Below are 14,979 nucleotides of genomic sequence, written 5' to 3' on the forward strand. Positions count from 1 at the left end.
AGCCCAAAACATTGACTGTTTTTTTGACTTCCACAGATACTGCCTGACCTGTCGAGTTCCTCCAGCATTTTCTGTGTGTTGTTTATGTGTCATTTTGTATCCATCTGTATTTCATTAATTATTCTTCCTGCTGTTATTCTCCATATAATTAAATTAACGTATTTATTATAACTTTTAGCACATGTACAGTGCTGCCTTTGTTTGTGGATATCTTTAGCTGCTGAATCAGAAAAGCACAAGGAACAAATATTTTAATATTTGCAAGAGTAAACCCTGCACTGTTCTTTCATTCTTTACATTCATAGTCAATGCTTTCTGTGCTCTCATCAATAGCACTGCTGACAGTCAGGTGGGACTCTGGAATGGTATACTAACTACCTCAATAATAATTGAGGAGTTTCCTTCCCCCACCTGAGCCCTCCCTATCCAGTGAAGAACTCTACAACTGTGTTCCTCCTCTACCAAGCCCTTGTGGTGGAAGCTTCAGTGGATCCCTCAGCACGTATTCCTGCTGCCTGGAATATGCCAGCCGGCAGCATGCTCCACGGACATCTCGATGTTCTAGCAGGCCCACAAGTTTCGGGGAGACCAAAGAGCATCTTTCACTGAGCTGATGATCTGCCATCAACACTTGATGTGTGTCTCCTTGTGTGTCCCTTGGAACAGCCGGTAGATCAGAGTCTTCTGTCACACAGCTGCATAGGGTGAACTGTCTCACAAGCCCTTTCAACTTTCTCCGCGCGCTCATTCCATCGGCAGTGCACTGTGAGTGATGCTCTGGGCGTGCAGGAAGGATCTGACTGCAAGGGCTCCGCTCAGCACCAGCCAGGCGAGGTCTTGGTTTTCAACATTTTGTTAAACATTGCACCCTGACAACAGTAAATTCCTAATACATGTAAACGTATATGGACAATAAAGTTGATTCTTGGTCCTGCGGTCTTTCTCTATGTAGCTTCAATGGGATAAAAACATAAAGTATCAGTTGGAAATACAAAGTTTTATTTCCTAAAGACTGGTTCACCTGTTAAATAATATATAATTATGCCATGGAAAAATGTTCACCCTCCAAATAATAATCCCTAGCATTTTCCAGTATTTGTATTTCTACCTTGGAAACATTCTGACTGTCTACTAGGTGGATCTCTATCAGAACATTCCCCCTCACCTAGCCTCTGCTGCTACAGCAAAGACAACACACGGTTGTCCAAATGCTCCTGATAGCTCAGACGCTCTGATCCAGGCAGTGCCTCAGTGAGCCTCTTCTGCACACTGTCCAAAGGAATGAGGGTAATCAGAACCGCCCACAATATTCCAAAGCTGATCTAACCAATATTTTCAAAGTTCAAAGTACATTTATCATCGAAGTTTGAAAACATTACACAACCTTGAGATTTGCCCATTAAAAGAAAAGACTGTCAGTGTGCAGAGAGAAACAAACAAATCGTGCAAACAATAAAAGCAGGCAACTAGCATTCAGAGCTGAAGTGCATGAAGGAGGGTCCTGTTTAGTGCAGAGCCGATAAGTCAAAGAGTAGTGAGCTGAGCTGGCCCATCCCTTGCCTTGGGACCTGATACTCTGATCTTTTTAATTTGGCCCAGCACTTAAAATGTCATCCAAGCGTTACAGAATCCAAATCAGTTTAACAACATTTTTCATGGAACCTGTCGTCAGAAACATGACTTCTTCACTCTTATATTCAATGCTCTGAACAATGAAGTTGAGTATAACAAATGCCACCCTATCTATTTGAGTGGTCACTTTCTGGGAACTATGGGCATGAACCCCCAAGATCCCTCTGTACGTCACATTACCTTGACAGTAGAGCTCTGAAGGTGGAGGAAGATGGCCGGTGTGCGGTAAGTTTGTCTCACATTTAAACCTGCTGATGCATCCTCAAATGTCACCTGTTGGGAAGTTCATCAGAGACAATCAGAACGAGCCACACAATACTTGCATGCTTCACCTCTTTTTAAGATGACAGGACGAAAGTAGAGGGGATGTCAGCAGCCTAGAGAGGTGGGTGCGTGGAACACCCTGTAAGTGGTAGCTGTAGGGGCAGATACATTAGGGGTATTTAAGAAATTATTGATATAGATGATAAAATCATAATAGGTGCCTCAGTAGCATAGCGGTTAGCGCGACACGGTTACAGCTTGGACCATTCTGCAGTTCAGAGTTCAATTCCAGTGCTGGGCTGTAAGGAGTCTCTGTGCGTCCTCTCAGTGAAATGAGCAGATTTTCTCCGGGTGCTCCGGTTTCGTACCACAGTCCAAAGATGTACCATGTAGGTTAATTGGTCATTGTAAGTTGTCTCTTAAGTAGGCTAGGATAAATTGTGGTTGGCAGGGGAGCGTAGTTCAGAAGGATGGAAGGGCCTACTCCTACAGTATCTCTAAATTAAATGGAGGGCTCTGTAGGAGGGAAGGGTCAGATGGATCTTTCAGTAGGTTAAGTGGTTGGTTCAAAATGGTGGCAGATGGGTCTATGTTTCCTGGATAAGAGAACATGTCCTATGAGGAAAGTTTGAGTGAGCTAGAGCGAAGGAGGATGAGAAGTAACGTGATAGTGGTATACAAGATGATGTGGCATTGAAAAGAATGATTAGTCAGAAAAATTTTCCCAGGGCAGAAATGGCTAATATGAGGGGGCATGATCTTAAGGTTGAAAGTTCAAAGTAAGTTTATTATCAAAGTACATATACGTCACCATATACTACCCTGAGATTCATTTTCTGGTGGACATTCACAATAAATAGGAATTCACAGTCATGGGGTTTTGATCAGCAACCAATCCAGACACGGTAAGTCTGAGAGGAAGGGATTTCACTCAGGTCCACTGCCCGAGCGGAAAAAGGGAGCAGAGATTCATGGCAGAGCAATAGAGCTTTGACCAGCAATCAATCCATGTTTGAGATGGATAAATAACAGAAAATTAAAGGAAGGCAGGGTCAAGTAGTGCAGTGGCTGTCATCTGAGTGGACGGAGTCAGAGTGGAGATCTTGAGGCTTGAGCTCTTCAAGGGTTCAGCGAAGAGAAGTTTGAGTCAGAAAACAAAAAAAAAAAGTCCAAGATTACTTTTTTTTCCTACCCTTCTTAGAATCTGTTCTGTTAGGACAGTAGAGATGAAACCCGGAGAAGTGTGAGGTGGTACACTTTGGAAGGACAAACTCCAAGGCAGAGTACAAAGTAAATGGCAGGATACTTGGTAGTGTGGAGGAGCAGAGGGATCTGGGGGTACACGTCCACAGATCCCTGAAAGTTGCCTCACAGGTAGATAGGGTAGTTAAGAAAGCTTATGGGGTGTTAGCTTTCATAAGTTGAGGGATAGGGTTTAAGAGTCGTGATGTAATGATGCAGATCTATAAAACTCTGGTTAGGCCACACTTGGAGTACTGTGTCCAATTCTGGCCGCCTCACTATAGGAAGGATGTGGAAGCATTGGAAAGGGTACAGAGGAGATTTACCAGGATGCTGCCTGGTTTAGGGAATATGGATTATGATCAGAGATTAAGGGAGCTAGGGCTTTACTCTTTGGAGAGAAGGAGGATGAGAGGAGACATGATAGAGGTGTACAAGATATTAAGAGGAATAGACAGAGTGGACAGCCAGCGCCTCTTCCCCAGGGCACCACTTCTCAGTACAAGAGGACATAGCTTTAAGGTAAGGGGAGGGAAGTTCAAGGGGGGATATTAGAGGAAGATTTTTCACACAGAGAGTGGTTGGTGCGTGGAATGCACTGCCTGAGTCAGTGGTGGAGGCAGAAACACTAGTGAAGTTTAAGAGACTACTAGACAGGTATATGGAGGAATTTAAGGTGGGGGGGGGGGGTTATATGGGAGGCAGGGTTTGAGGGTCGGCACAACATTGTGGGCCGAAGGGCCTGTAATGTGCTGTACTACTCTATGTTCTATGTCGTGGAATCAGTTCAGTGTGAGGTGAGTGAAATTATCCACTCTGGTTTAGGAGCCTGGAGTTGAAGAATAATAACTTCTTGTACCTGGTGATGTGGGATCTAAAGATGCACCTCTTGCACGATGTGGGAAGGTGAAGAGACTTCCAGTGTCCCCGACAACCACAACCACAACCACAAAGAAGTGAAACCAGCTGCGGCTTCTAACAAACCACGTTAAGGAATGGGAGCTGGACCTCAATGAACTCTGGATATTTCGGGAGGTAGAAGGGGTAATAGACAGGACATATAGCTAGCTAGTTATGCCCAACATGCAGGACAAAGGAAATGAGGTGACATTCAGGAAGGGGAAAGGGTTTAAGGAGCCAGTGCAGAGTTCCCCTGTGGCCATCACCCTCAACAACAAATATATCACGATCTATATTGTTGGGAGGGTTGACCTAACAGAGGAACATCACAGTGGTCGGGTGTCTGGTACTAAGTTCAACTTTGTGACTCAGAAAAGAAAGGGGGGAGAAAAGGTTCATTGTGGGGATAGGAGATTTGTTAGTTAGAGGAACAGACAGGAGGTTCTGTGGGTGAGAACGAGATTCCTGGATGGTATGTTGCCTCCCAGGTGCCAGGGCCCAGGAAATCTCAGATTGAGTCCTCAGGATTCTTAAGTGGGAGGGTGAAGAGCCAGAGGTCGTGGTCTATGTAGGTACCAATGACATGTGTAGAACGAGTGATGAGGTTCTGCATAGAGAGTTCAGGGAGTTAGTTGTTAAATTAAAGGGCAGGACATCCAGGGTTGTGATTTCAGGATTGTTACCTGTGCCACGTGCTAGTGGGGAACTAGGAAGATTAAGCAGTTTAATACGTGGCTAAGGAGTTGGTGTAGAGGAGAGAGTATAAGATTTTTGGATCATTGGGCTCTCTTCCAGGGAAGGTGGGACCTGTATAGAAGGGACGATTCGCACCTGAACTAGAGGGGGACTAATACCTAATAGGAAGGTTTGCTAATGCTGCACGGTGGAGTTTAAACTACGGTTGCAGGGGGGGAAGGGAACCAGAGTGCCAGAACAGTTAGTGGAGAGGTTGTGGAGGCAGATATTGTTAAGACCTCAGACAAAGTTAGGAATCAAAGGTTCATCATGGTGTGACGAGTGTCCTGAACTGTGTACATTTCAGTGCAAGAAGGACCATAGGAAAGGTGGATAATAGTGCTGAAGATAAGGTAACTGGTTTACAAAAAGATGCAATTTGCAGTGAGGAGAGGCTGTTGATGGGGCAAAATTGCAGTCAATAGGATGAGTTACAACATACAAGACGGACAAAATCAAAAAGGGTGAATACAGGATTGAAAGGGTTATATTCAAATCCATGCTGTATACAGAATGAGGCAGATAAACTCGCAGCACAATCACAGATTGGCAGGTTTGATGTTGTCGGCATCGCTGAATCATGACTGAAAGAAGATTAAAGCTGGGAGCTTGATGTCCAAGGATACACTCTGTATCGAAAGGATAGGCAGGAAAGCAGATGGGGTTGGTGTTGCCTTGTTGATAAAACATGAAATCAAATCATTAGAAAAAGGTGACATAGGGTCAGAAGGTATTGAATCATTGTGGATAAAGCAATGATAAAAAGACCCTGATGGGAGTTTTATACAGACCCCCAAGCAGTAATCAAGATGTGGTCTGCAAATTACAATGGGAGATAGAAAATGCATGCCACAAGGGCATTGTTGTAATAGTCATAGAGGAATACAATATGCAGATAGATTGGGAAAATCAGGTTGGTGCTGGATTCCAAGATTTTAGATTGCCTATGAGATGGCTTGTTAGAGCAGCTTGTCAACGAGTCTACTTGGGGATCAGTTATTCTGGATTGGGGGTTGTGCAATGAACCAGAATTGATTAAAGAGCTTAAGGTAAAAGAATCCTCTGAGGCAGTAGATCATAATATGATCCGTTTCACCCTGAGACTTGAGAAGAAGCTGAAGTCAGATGCATCAGTACAGTGGAGTAAAGGAAATTACAGAGGCATGAGAGAGGAGCTGGCCGGAATTGATTGGAAAGGAACATTGTCAGGGATGACAGCAGAGCTGCAATGGCTGGAATTTCTAGAAGCAATTTGGAAGGCACAGGATGTATTTTTCCCTAAGAGGAAGAAATATTCTAAATGCAAGGTAACATGAAAGTGCTTACATGGCTAACAAGAGAAGTCAAAGACAACATAAAGCCAAAGAGAGGGCATATAATTGAGCGAAAATTAGTGGGATGTTAGAGGACTGGGAAGTTTTTATAAACCAATAGAAGGCAACTAAAAAGTCATTAAGAAGGCAAAAAGGGAGTACGAAAGTAAGCTAGCCAATAATATTACAGAGGATACCAAAAGATTCTTCAGATACATAAAGTGTAAAAGAGAAGTGAGTGTGGATATTGGACTGCTGGAAAACGATGTTGGAGAGGTAGTAATGGGGGAAAGAAAATGGTGGACGAACTGAGTAAGTATTTTGCATTAGCCATCGCTGTGAAAGACACTTGCAGTACTGAGGAAGTTATAGGTGTCAGGGGGCCAATTAGTCTGACCTCAGTGTTTGGGAAGATGCTGGACTCGATAATTAAGGATGAGGTCTCAGGGTGCTTGGAGGCACATGATAAAATAGGTCATAGTAGGCATGGTTTCATCAAGGGAAAATCTTGCCTGACAAATCTGTTGGAATTCTTGCATAAGAATTCTTGTTATTTCTTGTTATTGAAGAAATAACAAGCAGGATAGACAAAGAAGATTTGGTTGATATTTTGTACTTCGATGTTCAGAAGGCCCCTGACAAGGTGCCATACGTGAAGCTGCTTAATGAGCTATGAGCCCATGGTATTACAGGAAAGATTTCTAGCATGGATAAAGCAGTAGCTGATTGACAGGAGGCAAAGAGTGGGAATAAAGGGAGCCCTTTCTGGTCGGCTGCTGGTGACTAGTGGTGTTCCACAGGGGTCTGTGTTGGGACCGTTACTAGGTTAATGATTTCGACAATGGAATTGATGGCTTTGTTGCAAAGTTTGCGGATGATATGAAGACAGGTGGGGGGGCAGGTAGTTTTGAGGAAGTAGAGAGGCTACAGAAGAACTTAGATTAGGAGAATGGGGTAAGAAGTGGCAGATGGAATACAGTGTCAGGAAGTGTATGGTCATGCACTTTGGTTGAAGAAATGAAAGGGTTGACTCTTTTCTAAATGGAGAGAAAAAAAAATTAAGGTCCAAGGGGATTTGGGAGTCCTTGCGCAGGATTCCCTAAAGGTTAACTTTCAGGTTGACTCTGTGGTGAGGAAGGCAAATGCAATGTTAACATTCATTTCAAAAGAACTACAATATAAAAACAGGGATATAATGTTAAGTCTTTACAAAACATTGGTGGGGCCTCACTTGGAGTATTGTGAGCAGTTTTGGGCATCTTATCTTAGAAAGGATGTGCTGAAGCTGAAGACGGTTCAAAGGAGGTTCATAAAAATTATTCTGGGACTGAATGGCTCGTCATGTCCCTCAGGACCAAATTTCCCTCGGGATCAATAAAGTATGTCTGTCTGTCTGTCTGTATATGAAGAATGGTTGATGGCTCTGGGCCTGTACTCACTAGAATTCAGAAGAGTGAAGGGTAACCTCATTGAAACCTATCGAATGGTGACAGGTCTTGGTAGAGTAGATGTGGAGGCTATGTATCCTTTGGTGGGGGAGTCTAAAACCAGAGGTTACAGCCTTAGAATAGAGGGGCGTCCTTTTAAAACAGAGATGAGGAGTAATTTATTTAGCCAGAGAGTGGTGAATCTGTAGAATTTTTTGCCACAGGCGACTGTGGAGGCCAAGTCTTCATGTATATTAAGGCAGACAGTGGTTCTTGACTGGTCGGGATATGAAGGGATACGGGGAGAAGGCAGAAAATTGGGGCTGAGAGGAAAAATAAATCAGACATGATGGAATGGCAGAGCAGAATCAATGGGCTGAATGATCTAATTCTGCTCCTATGTCTTATGGTCTTATAGTAAAAAGCAAACATGGTAATAATACTTCTGTTATTATTTTGTATACAATATTAATGCCCTTCCTTTGGACAACATTGGTAGTGTGGAGAGGGGAGACTTGCAGCTTGGGCAACTGCTGGCCTTCCACAAAAAAAAACCTTGCCCAGGCTTGAAACCCTGAAAACTTTCCAAGGTGCAAATCCATGGTCTATCGAGAATAATGGAGGCCTATGCTATATACAGTATTATGTAAGTGGCTTTACAGTACAGGTGACCCAGGTTCAATTCACACTGCTGCCTGAAAGGAGTTTGCACGTTCTCCCCGAGACCAAGTGGGTTGTCTCCGGATGTTCCAGTTTCCTCCCATAGTCCAAAGACATACTGATAGGCAGGTTAATTGGGCATTGTAAGTTGTCACGTGATTGGGCAGGATTAATTCAGTGGATTGCTGGGCGGCACAGCTCAAAGGCCCAGAATGGCCTTTTCCTTGCTGTTTCTCAATCAGTCAATTAAAAAAAATCAAGTAAATATATAAATAAAGATCAAGAGGGGGACAAATTCGACTGGGCATCAGTGAAAGTCATGGTGCAAGCAAACACGTGGCATGTAAGAGAATTCCTAGAAGGGTGGTTTTCTGTGAACAATTCTGCAAGTGGACATGTAGACCGCGATCCTATCTATGATCCGTTGTGCGGAAAATTTCAGACCACAAGGCACAGAGTTTGTCATGCAACCAATCAGCATTGAGTCCCCCTCCTTACATCACAGTTGAGTTTCTATAATGATGACCAATCAGCTGATTGTTACATATAAATGCCAAGCACTTGGAGACCACTCCACCAGTGAACAGCGCACTGATGATGTCTCCTCATGTGGTGATGAAATGGTTGCAAGATTGGCAAAGATCGGAGGACAACTCAACCTAAATAAATAGATGGGCTAATTAATGAATTAGATAGATGGAGAGATAAATAACTAGATAGATAAATGAGTGAATTGATAGATTTTAATAGATAAACAATACATAGAAAGAATAGTAAATACAGCAACTGGTACAATAGCTACAATAGAATGCAGCAAAGTCCAGTAGCGTAAACGATACTGGTGCGAGAAGAAAGGCTACAGTGACAGTAACGGCAAAGGTAGAATTAAGGGTTTGAGAATATGACCGCATGACCAGGGAGAGGTTGTGAAGCATGTAAAGGCAATATATTCTGTAGATGATGGAAATCCAGAGCAACACATACACAAAATACTGGAGGAACACAACAGGTCATGGAAATGAATAAACAGTAGTCGCTTCAGGCCAAGACCTTTTATCAGGGCTGTAACTGAAGGAGGGAGAAGCCAGAACAAGCTGGCAGGTGACAAATGAAGCCAAATGAGGGGGAAGGTGGGAAGGGGGTGGAGGTTGAAGTGAGAAGTTGGAAGGTAAGGAGTAAAAGAAGAATTCCCCAATCAGTCTGCCACCAATCCTGGACAGGCAGGAAGTTCAGACTTCCCCAATAACTCAGGACATGTAATATCCTCAAACAGTAAGTCCCAGGCTGAGATGCAACCCATCGGGGTACATCTGTGCATTGTGGAGGGACATGGTAAAGTCAGGATATGGATGACCAGCAGCTTGATACCATCAACCAGCTCTGCATCACCGCCCTCTTGTGGAACCTGACAAACTTGCAAGGAATTTTTAATTATTGCTTTGAAGTCCCCAGTCTTCATGATATAAGTTTGACATTGCGATTATCTCTGTGTGTCTGTGAGCATCTCAGTAACAAGTATTTGCGATGTGTGTGTGTGTGTGAGAGAGAGAGAGAGAGAGAGAGAGAGAGAAACAGAAAGAAAGAAAGAAAGAAAGAAAGAAAGAAAGAAAGAAAGAAAGAAAGAAAGAAAGAAAGAAAGAAAGAAAGAAAGAAAGAAAGAAAGAAAGAAAGAAAGAAAGAAAGAAAGAAAGAAAGAAAGAAAGAAAGAAAGAAAGAAAGAAAGAAAGAAAGAAAGAAAGAAAGAAAGAAAGAAAGAAAGAAAGAAAGAAAGAAAGAAAGAAAGAAAGAAAGAGCGAGCAGTGGGGAAGAGAGACAGAGAAGCAGTGGCAGGAGGAGAGAGAGCAGTGAGGGAGGTACTCAGGGAAGTAGTGGAGGGAGGAGAGATATAGGGAAAACTGTGGGGGGTAGGGAGTGAAAGAGAAAGAAAGAGAGCAAGAGGGAGAGGGAAAGGAGTGGGGGAGAGTGAAAAGAGAGAGAAACAGTTTGGGTGATAGGGAAAGAAAGCAGTGAGGGAGAGAGACCGTGGGGAAGAGGGAGCAAAAGAGGAAGATAAAACAGTACGGAAGAGAGGCAGAGAGAGAGAAAGCAATCATCATCGTCATAGCTTGTCACACCAGACAGCCAGCCACTCTGGTGTTGTTTGGTTGATGTTGAGCAGGTCAGTTTCAGCTAAATCAGGTGAGAGTGGGCAGTTGCGCAGAACGTGCTTAATGATCTACACCCTCTCACCACACTCACAGGATTCGCTGGTCTTTAAACCCCACTTCACCATATTGTCTCCCGTCCTACAAACTCCCGCTCTCACTCTGTTGAGAGTGCACCCCTTCCGTCTGTCAAACAGTGCCCCGTCTGGCCACATCTCTGTGGGGTCTTGCACTGTATTGTTTGCTGGGGTTCTGGCTTCTGTTTGTTGCCAGAGGTCAATCCTGTATGTTTGGGGGAATGTTCCGTGTGGTAATTCCTCCACCGTAGCAAAGCTTTTCCTCAGTTTTAGGCGTTTGGAAACTGACACATGATGATGTAGTAGGTGCCGTGGATCCAAGTTCTATTAACCATTTTTATTTTTGTTGTAGTGAGTCTTCGGATCTCTGGGGGAGCAATGCCTGCAAGTCTGTAAATGACGTTAGTGGGTGTGGGTCGCAGTGTGCCCGTGATTATTCGGTAGGCTTCTTTAAGCAATGGGTCTATTTTCTTCGCATGGGCTGATCTGCCCCACACAGGTGCACAGTATTCTGCAGGTGTACTCTGCTACTCTAGTACTGCAGAGTACTACACAGTACTCTGCTATGAGTGCTAGGGCAGTTGATCTAAGTGTGAGAGCATTAGCTCCCCATTTCATGCCTGCTAATTTTTTTCAAGACAGGATTGCGAGAGGCAACTTCCCCTCAGAGTTTTTGGATGTGGGTGGCAAATGACAGCATCCTATCCAGAGTCATGCCCAGGTAAATTGGAGTCGGTTGGTGTTCAAACTCCTTCTCACACCAGAAGTTCTTGAGTTTCCGAGCTGCTTCTCGATTCCTCAGGTGGAACGCACACACTTGAGTTTTTGATGGATTTGGGTTCAGAGAAAGCAATGAGGGTGGTGTGTGAGAAAGAGAGAAAGCAGTGGAAGGAGAGTGAAAGAGAAAGAGAGAGAAAACAGCAGAAGGAAGAGAAGAAGGCAGAGAGAGAATGAACGAGAGAGAGACAGAGAGAAAGCAGTGAGGAAAAGAGACAGAGAAGCAAGGGGGGAGAGGAAAGAGAAAGAGAGAGTCTAAGCTTCTAGCATGATGGTGACAGCAGCTTCAACAGTGTTAACAAAAGGTGCTACTGTTCTACTGTACATCTAATGATCACAAGATCCTGCAAAGGGCTCAGGTCTACGCCATCAGCGAGTGGTTCCTTGGCAGAGAAAATGAAGGAGACGCGCAAGGTGCTGCTGCTGCTTGAGTCGAAGAAGGCTCACAGACAAATAGCCAGCGGCCATCGTCATCACATTTCTTGTGACCACAAGACCCGTTTGGACACTGTTAAACTGCTACGCCACAGGTTTGATCCACGGAAAGCAGGGTGGGTGGTGGGGTGGCTCCCTGGCCTCAGTCGTAGTGAGGATTGGGCCTGAGGCTGCGGTGCAGCCGTCGGAGTGAGGCAACAAAGCCGTTGCACTTCAACGGGGGGATGTTGTGGCACGGTGTCACTGCCCTCCCAGGGTTTCGCTCGGCAGAAGACAAGCTCTGCTGTGGTTGCCTGCAGGTTTCTTGGCAGCAGTCGGTGGACACGAGCCTCCAGCTGCAGGAATGCTTACTTTTCAGCTGCCAGGGGAGAGGCCTCCAAGCCGTCACACTCTACTGGAGGCAGCACAGTGCAGATGCAGGTGATTTCATTTGGACTATGCACATGTTTATTTGTCTGGTTGTGTTTTTATTAAAATTCTATCTGTGCCTCTACATGTGAGGACTGGGCTCCAGAGCCACGATGTCTGCCAGCGGGTGACGGGATGGGTTGTCAGATGAAACTGGTGGGCTGGGGAGGTGGGGTCTGAACTACGTACGTGCATATTCTGAGTTGTTATATTTTGAACACTGAACTTTGAACATTGGATCTGTTTTGGTTTGCATGTGCGAATACTGGGTACCAAGCTACATTGCTGCATGGGTGGGGGGTATTGGGACTCTTTTATTCCATGATTGTGCTCTTATCTGTGACTGCTGGTAAGGTGTTTTAGCACCCTGGCCCCATAGTAACACTGTCTCATTTTGGCTGTATGGATGAGCAATGATTAAAAGGCAATGAAAATTGAATTGAATTGAGTCCAGTGCCTACCTCTGCCCACAAGCTGACAACATGTGGCAGCAATGGAAACTGAACTTGAACAAGCCCATTCTCAGGGACGCTGAAATTGAAGGTCTGCAGGGTTCGCATCAATGTTTCTTTACTTCCTGGGATGTTCTGGGCCTGGCTGACCATAACGGTCAAGCGGTTCTGCCTGTCCTGAGGCGAGATTTTTTGCTGGTCATTTCGCTTCACCTGCACCTGAGAATGCAAAAGGGAAGTTCACAGTCCATTCCAGCAGAGGAGAAACGGCAATATAAACAGCTGGGCCACGAACCTTTCATCTCCCATTCTACAATACCTCTACTTCCTCAGCATGGCATGTCCCCGTCGTTCCTTACCAATTCTTACTGATGCACCATGGCATCGGCTCTGCAGAGAGCTGTGGACAAGGCTCAGCGCATCGCGGATACCAGCCTGCTCTTCGTAGACTCTGTCTACACTTCCTGCTGTCTTGGCAAAGCAGTGAGTATAATCAAAAACCCCACCCACCCCACACATTCTCTCATCTCCCCTCTCCTAACAGGCAGAAGAGACAAGAGCCCAAGACCGTGTACCACCAGGCTCAAGGACAGCTTCTATCCCGCTGTTATCAGACCAGTAACTAGCTCCCCGGAACAGAGCTGTACTCTTGACATCACAATCTGTATTAATCTTGCACCTTATTGTCTATCTGCACTGCACCTTGTCTGTGGCTCTTACACTTTATGCTGCATTCTGTTATTTTTTTTAAATTATTTTTATTTATTGAAATACAGCATGGAAAAAGGCCCCTGTGGCCTTCGAACCACACTGTACAGCAACCCACCAATTTAACGCTAGCCTAATCACAGGACAATTTACACTGACCAGTTCGCCTAACAAATGATACAACTTTGGGCACTCAAAGGAAACTCACACGGTCACAGGGAGAGCGTGCAAACTTCTTACGGGGAATTGAACCCAGGTTGCCTGTACTGTAAAGTGTTGTGCTAACCACTACGCTACCTTGCCATCATGCAGCGTGTAATGATCTGATCTGTATGAACAATTTGCAAGTTAAGTTTTTTTACACAGAACAATAATAAATCAGTACCAGTTCCAATTCCAATTTGGGGCCATTATACGGTATTTGTTTACCTGCTCTGCATTTTCTCCGTAATTGTAACACTATATTCTGCAAAACAGCAGGCCAGGTAGCATCTATAGGGAGAAGGGCTGTCGACGTTTCGGGCTGAGACCCTTCGTTAGGACCTTTCGTCCTGATGAAGGGTCTCGGCCCAAAACGTCGACAGCACTTCTCTCTTTAGATGCTGCCTGGCCTGCTGTGTTCCACCAGCATTTTGTGTGTGTTGTTGTTTGAATTTCCAGCATCTGCAGATTTCCTCATGTTTGCACTATATTCTGCAGACTGGTTCCTTTTACTGACAATTATATGTGGAACAAACTGTCTGGATGGTATGCAAATAGATGTTCTGATTTTTTTTTGCATAGCAGTCCACATTCAAGTTTGTGGATGACACCACAATTGTGGTATCATAACAAAAACTTCTCCCACAATGTCAGCAAGAGCAAGGAACTGATTCTAGGCCTCAGGAGAGGAACACGGCGGCCCGTGAGCCAGTAATCATCAGAGGATCAATGCTGGAGAGCACTAGCAACTTCTAAATTCATGTGTTAGTATTTCAGAGAACCTATCCTGAACCCTGCCCGTATAGTAAGTGCAATTACAAAGGCAGCATGGCAGCATCTCTATTTCCTAGGAGTCTGAGGAGATTCAACATGACGTTTAAAACTTTGACAACCTTCTGTAGGTGTGCAGTGGAGAGTATATTGACTGGCTGCATCATTGCCTGGCATGGAAACACCAATACCCTTGAATGGAAAATCCTAAAAAAGGTACTGGATTCAACCCAGTACGTCATGGGTAAAGGCCTCCCAACTATTGAGCACATCTACAGGAAACACTGTCATAGGAAAGCACCATCCATCATCAGAGATCCCATCATTCAGGTCATCATCTTTTCTTGCTGCTGCCATCAGGTAGAAGGTACCACAGCTTCAATATTCCCCGGCTAGGTTCAAGAACACTTGCTACTGCACAACCATCAGGCTCTTGAACAAAGGGGATAACTACACACACTGCCCATACATTGAGATGATTCCACAACCATTTTAAGGACTCGTTATTTTGTTATTTCATGTTCTTGTCGTTTTGTTGGTACTTCTATTTGCATTTGCACAGTTTCTTGTCTCCTGCACTCTGGCTGATCTTTCATTGATCCTATTGTAGTGACTATTCTATATATTTGCTGAGTATGCCCACAGGAAAATGAATCTCAGGGTGATATATGGTAAAATATATATGTATTTTGATAATTAAAATCTACTTTGAACTGTTGAACTTTGAATTGGCATTAATAAATCAATTCCAGTTTTAATTCCAGTTACTTCCTTTTACCTCAGTACCTTTTCCCACCAGCTTCACCTCCCTTTCACCCACCATTGCATCCTAA

The 14,979-nt window shown here is 44.4% G+C and overlaps 1 protein-coding gene across 3 annotated transcripts in view; it reads right to left on the minus strand.

Moving 5' to 3' along the window:
- Positions 1 to 14,979, minus strand: part of cd109 (CD109 molecule) — a 244,258-nt gene that overhangs the window by 136,735 nt on the left and 92,544 nt on the right. For all 3 annotated transcript variants that reach the window (XM_059985524.1, XM_059985525.1, XM_059985526.1), the window contains 2 exons: positions 12,476 to 12,685; positions 1,813 to 1,905 (listed from right to left, as the gene is read on the minus strand). In XM_059985524.1, coding sequence (XP_059841507.1) covers positions 1,813 to 1,905; positions 12,476 to 12,685 — 303 coding nt within the window. The remainder of the gene's footprint in view (positions 1 to 1,812; positions 1,906 to 12,475; positions 12,686 to 14,979) is intronic.

Source organism: Hypanus sabinus, chromosome 12 (assembly GCF_030144855.1).
Source record: "Hypanus sabinus isolate sHypSab1 chromosome 12, sHypSab1.hap1, whole genome shotgun sequence".
NCBI lineage: Eukaryota > Metazoa > Chordata > Chondrichthyes > Myliobatiformes > Dasyatidae > Hypanus > Hypanus sabinus.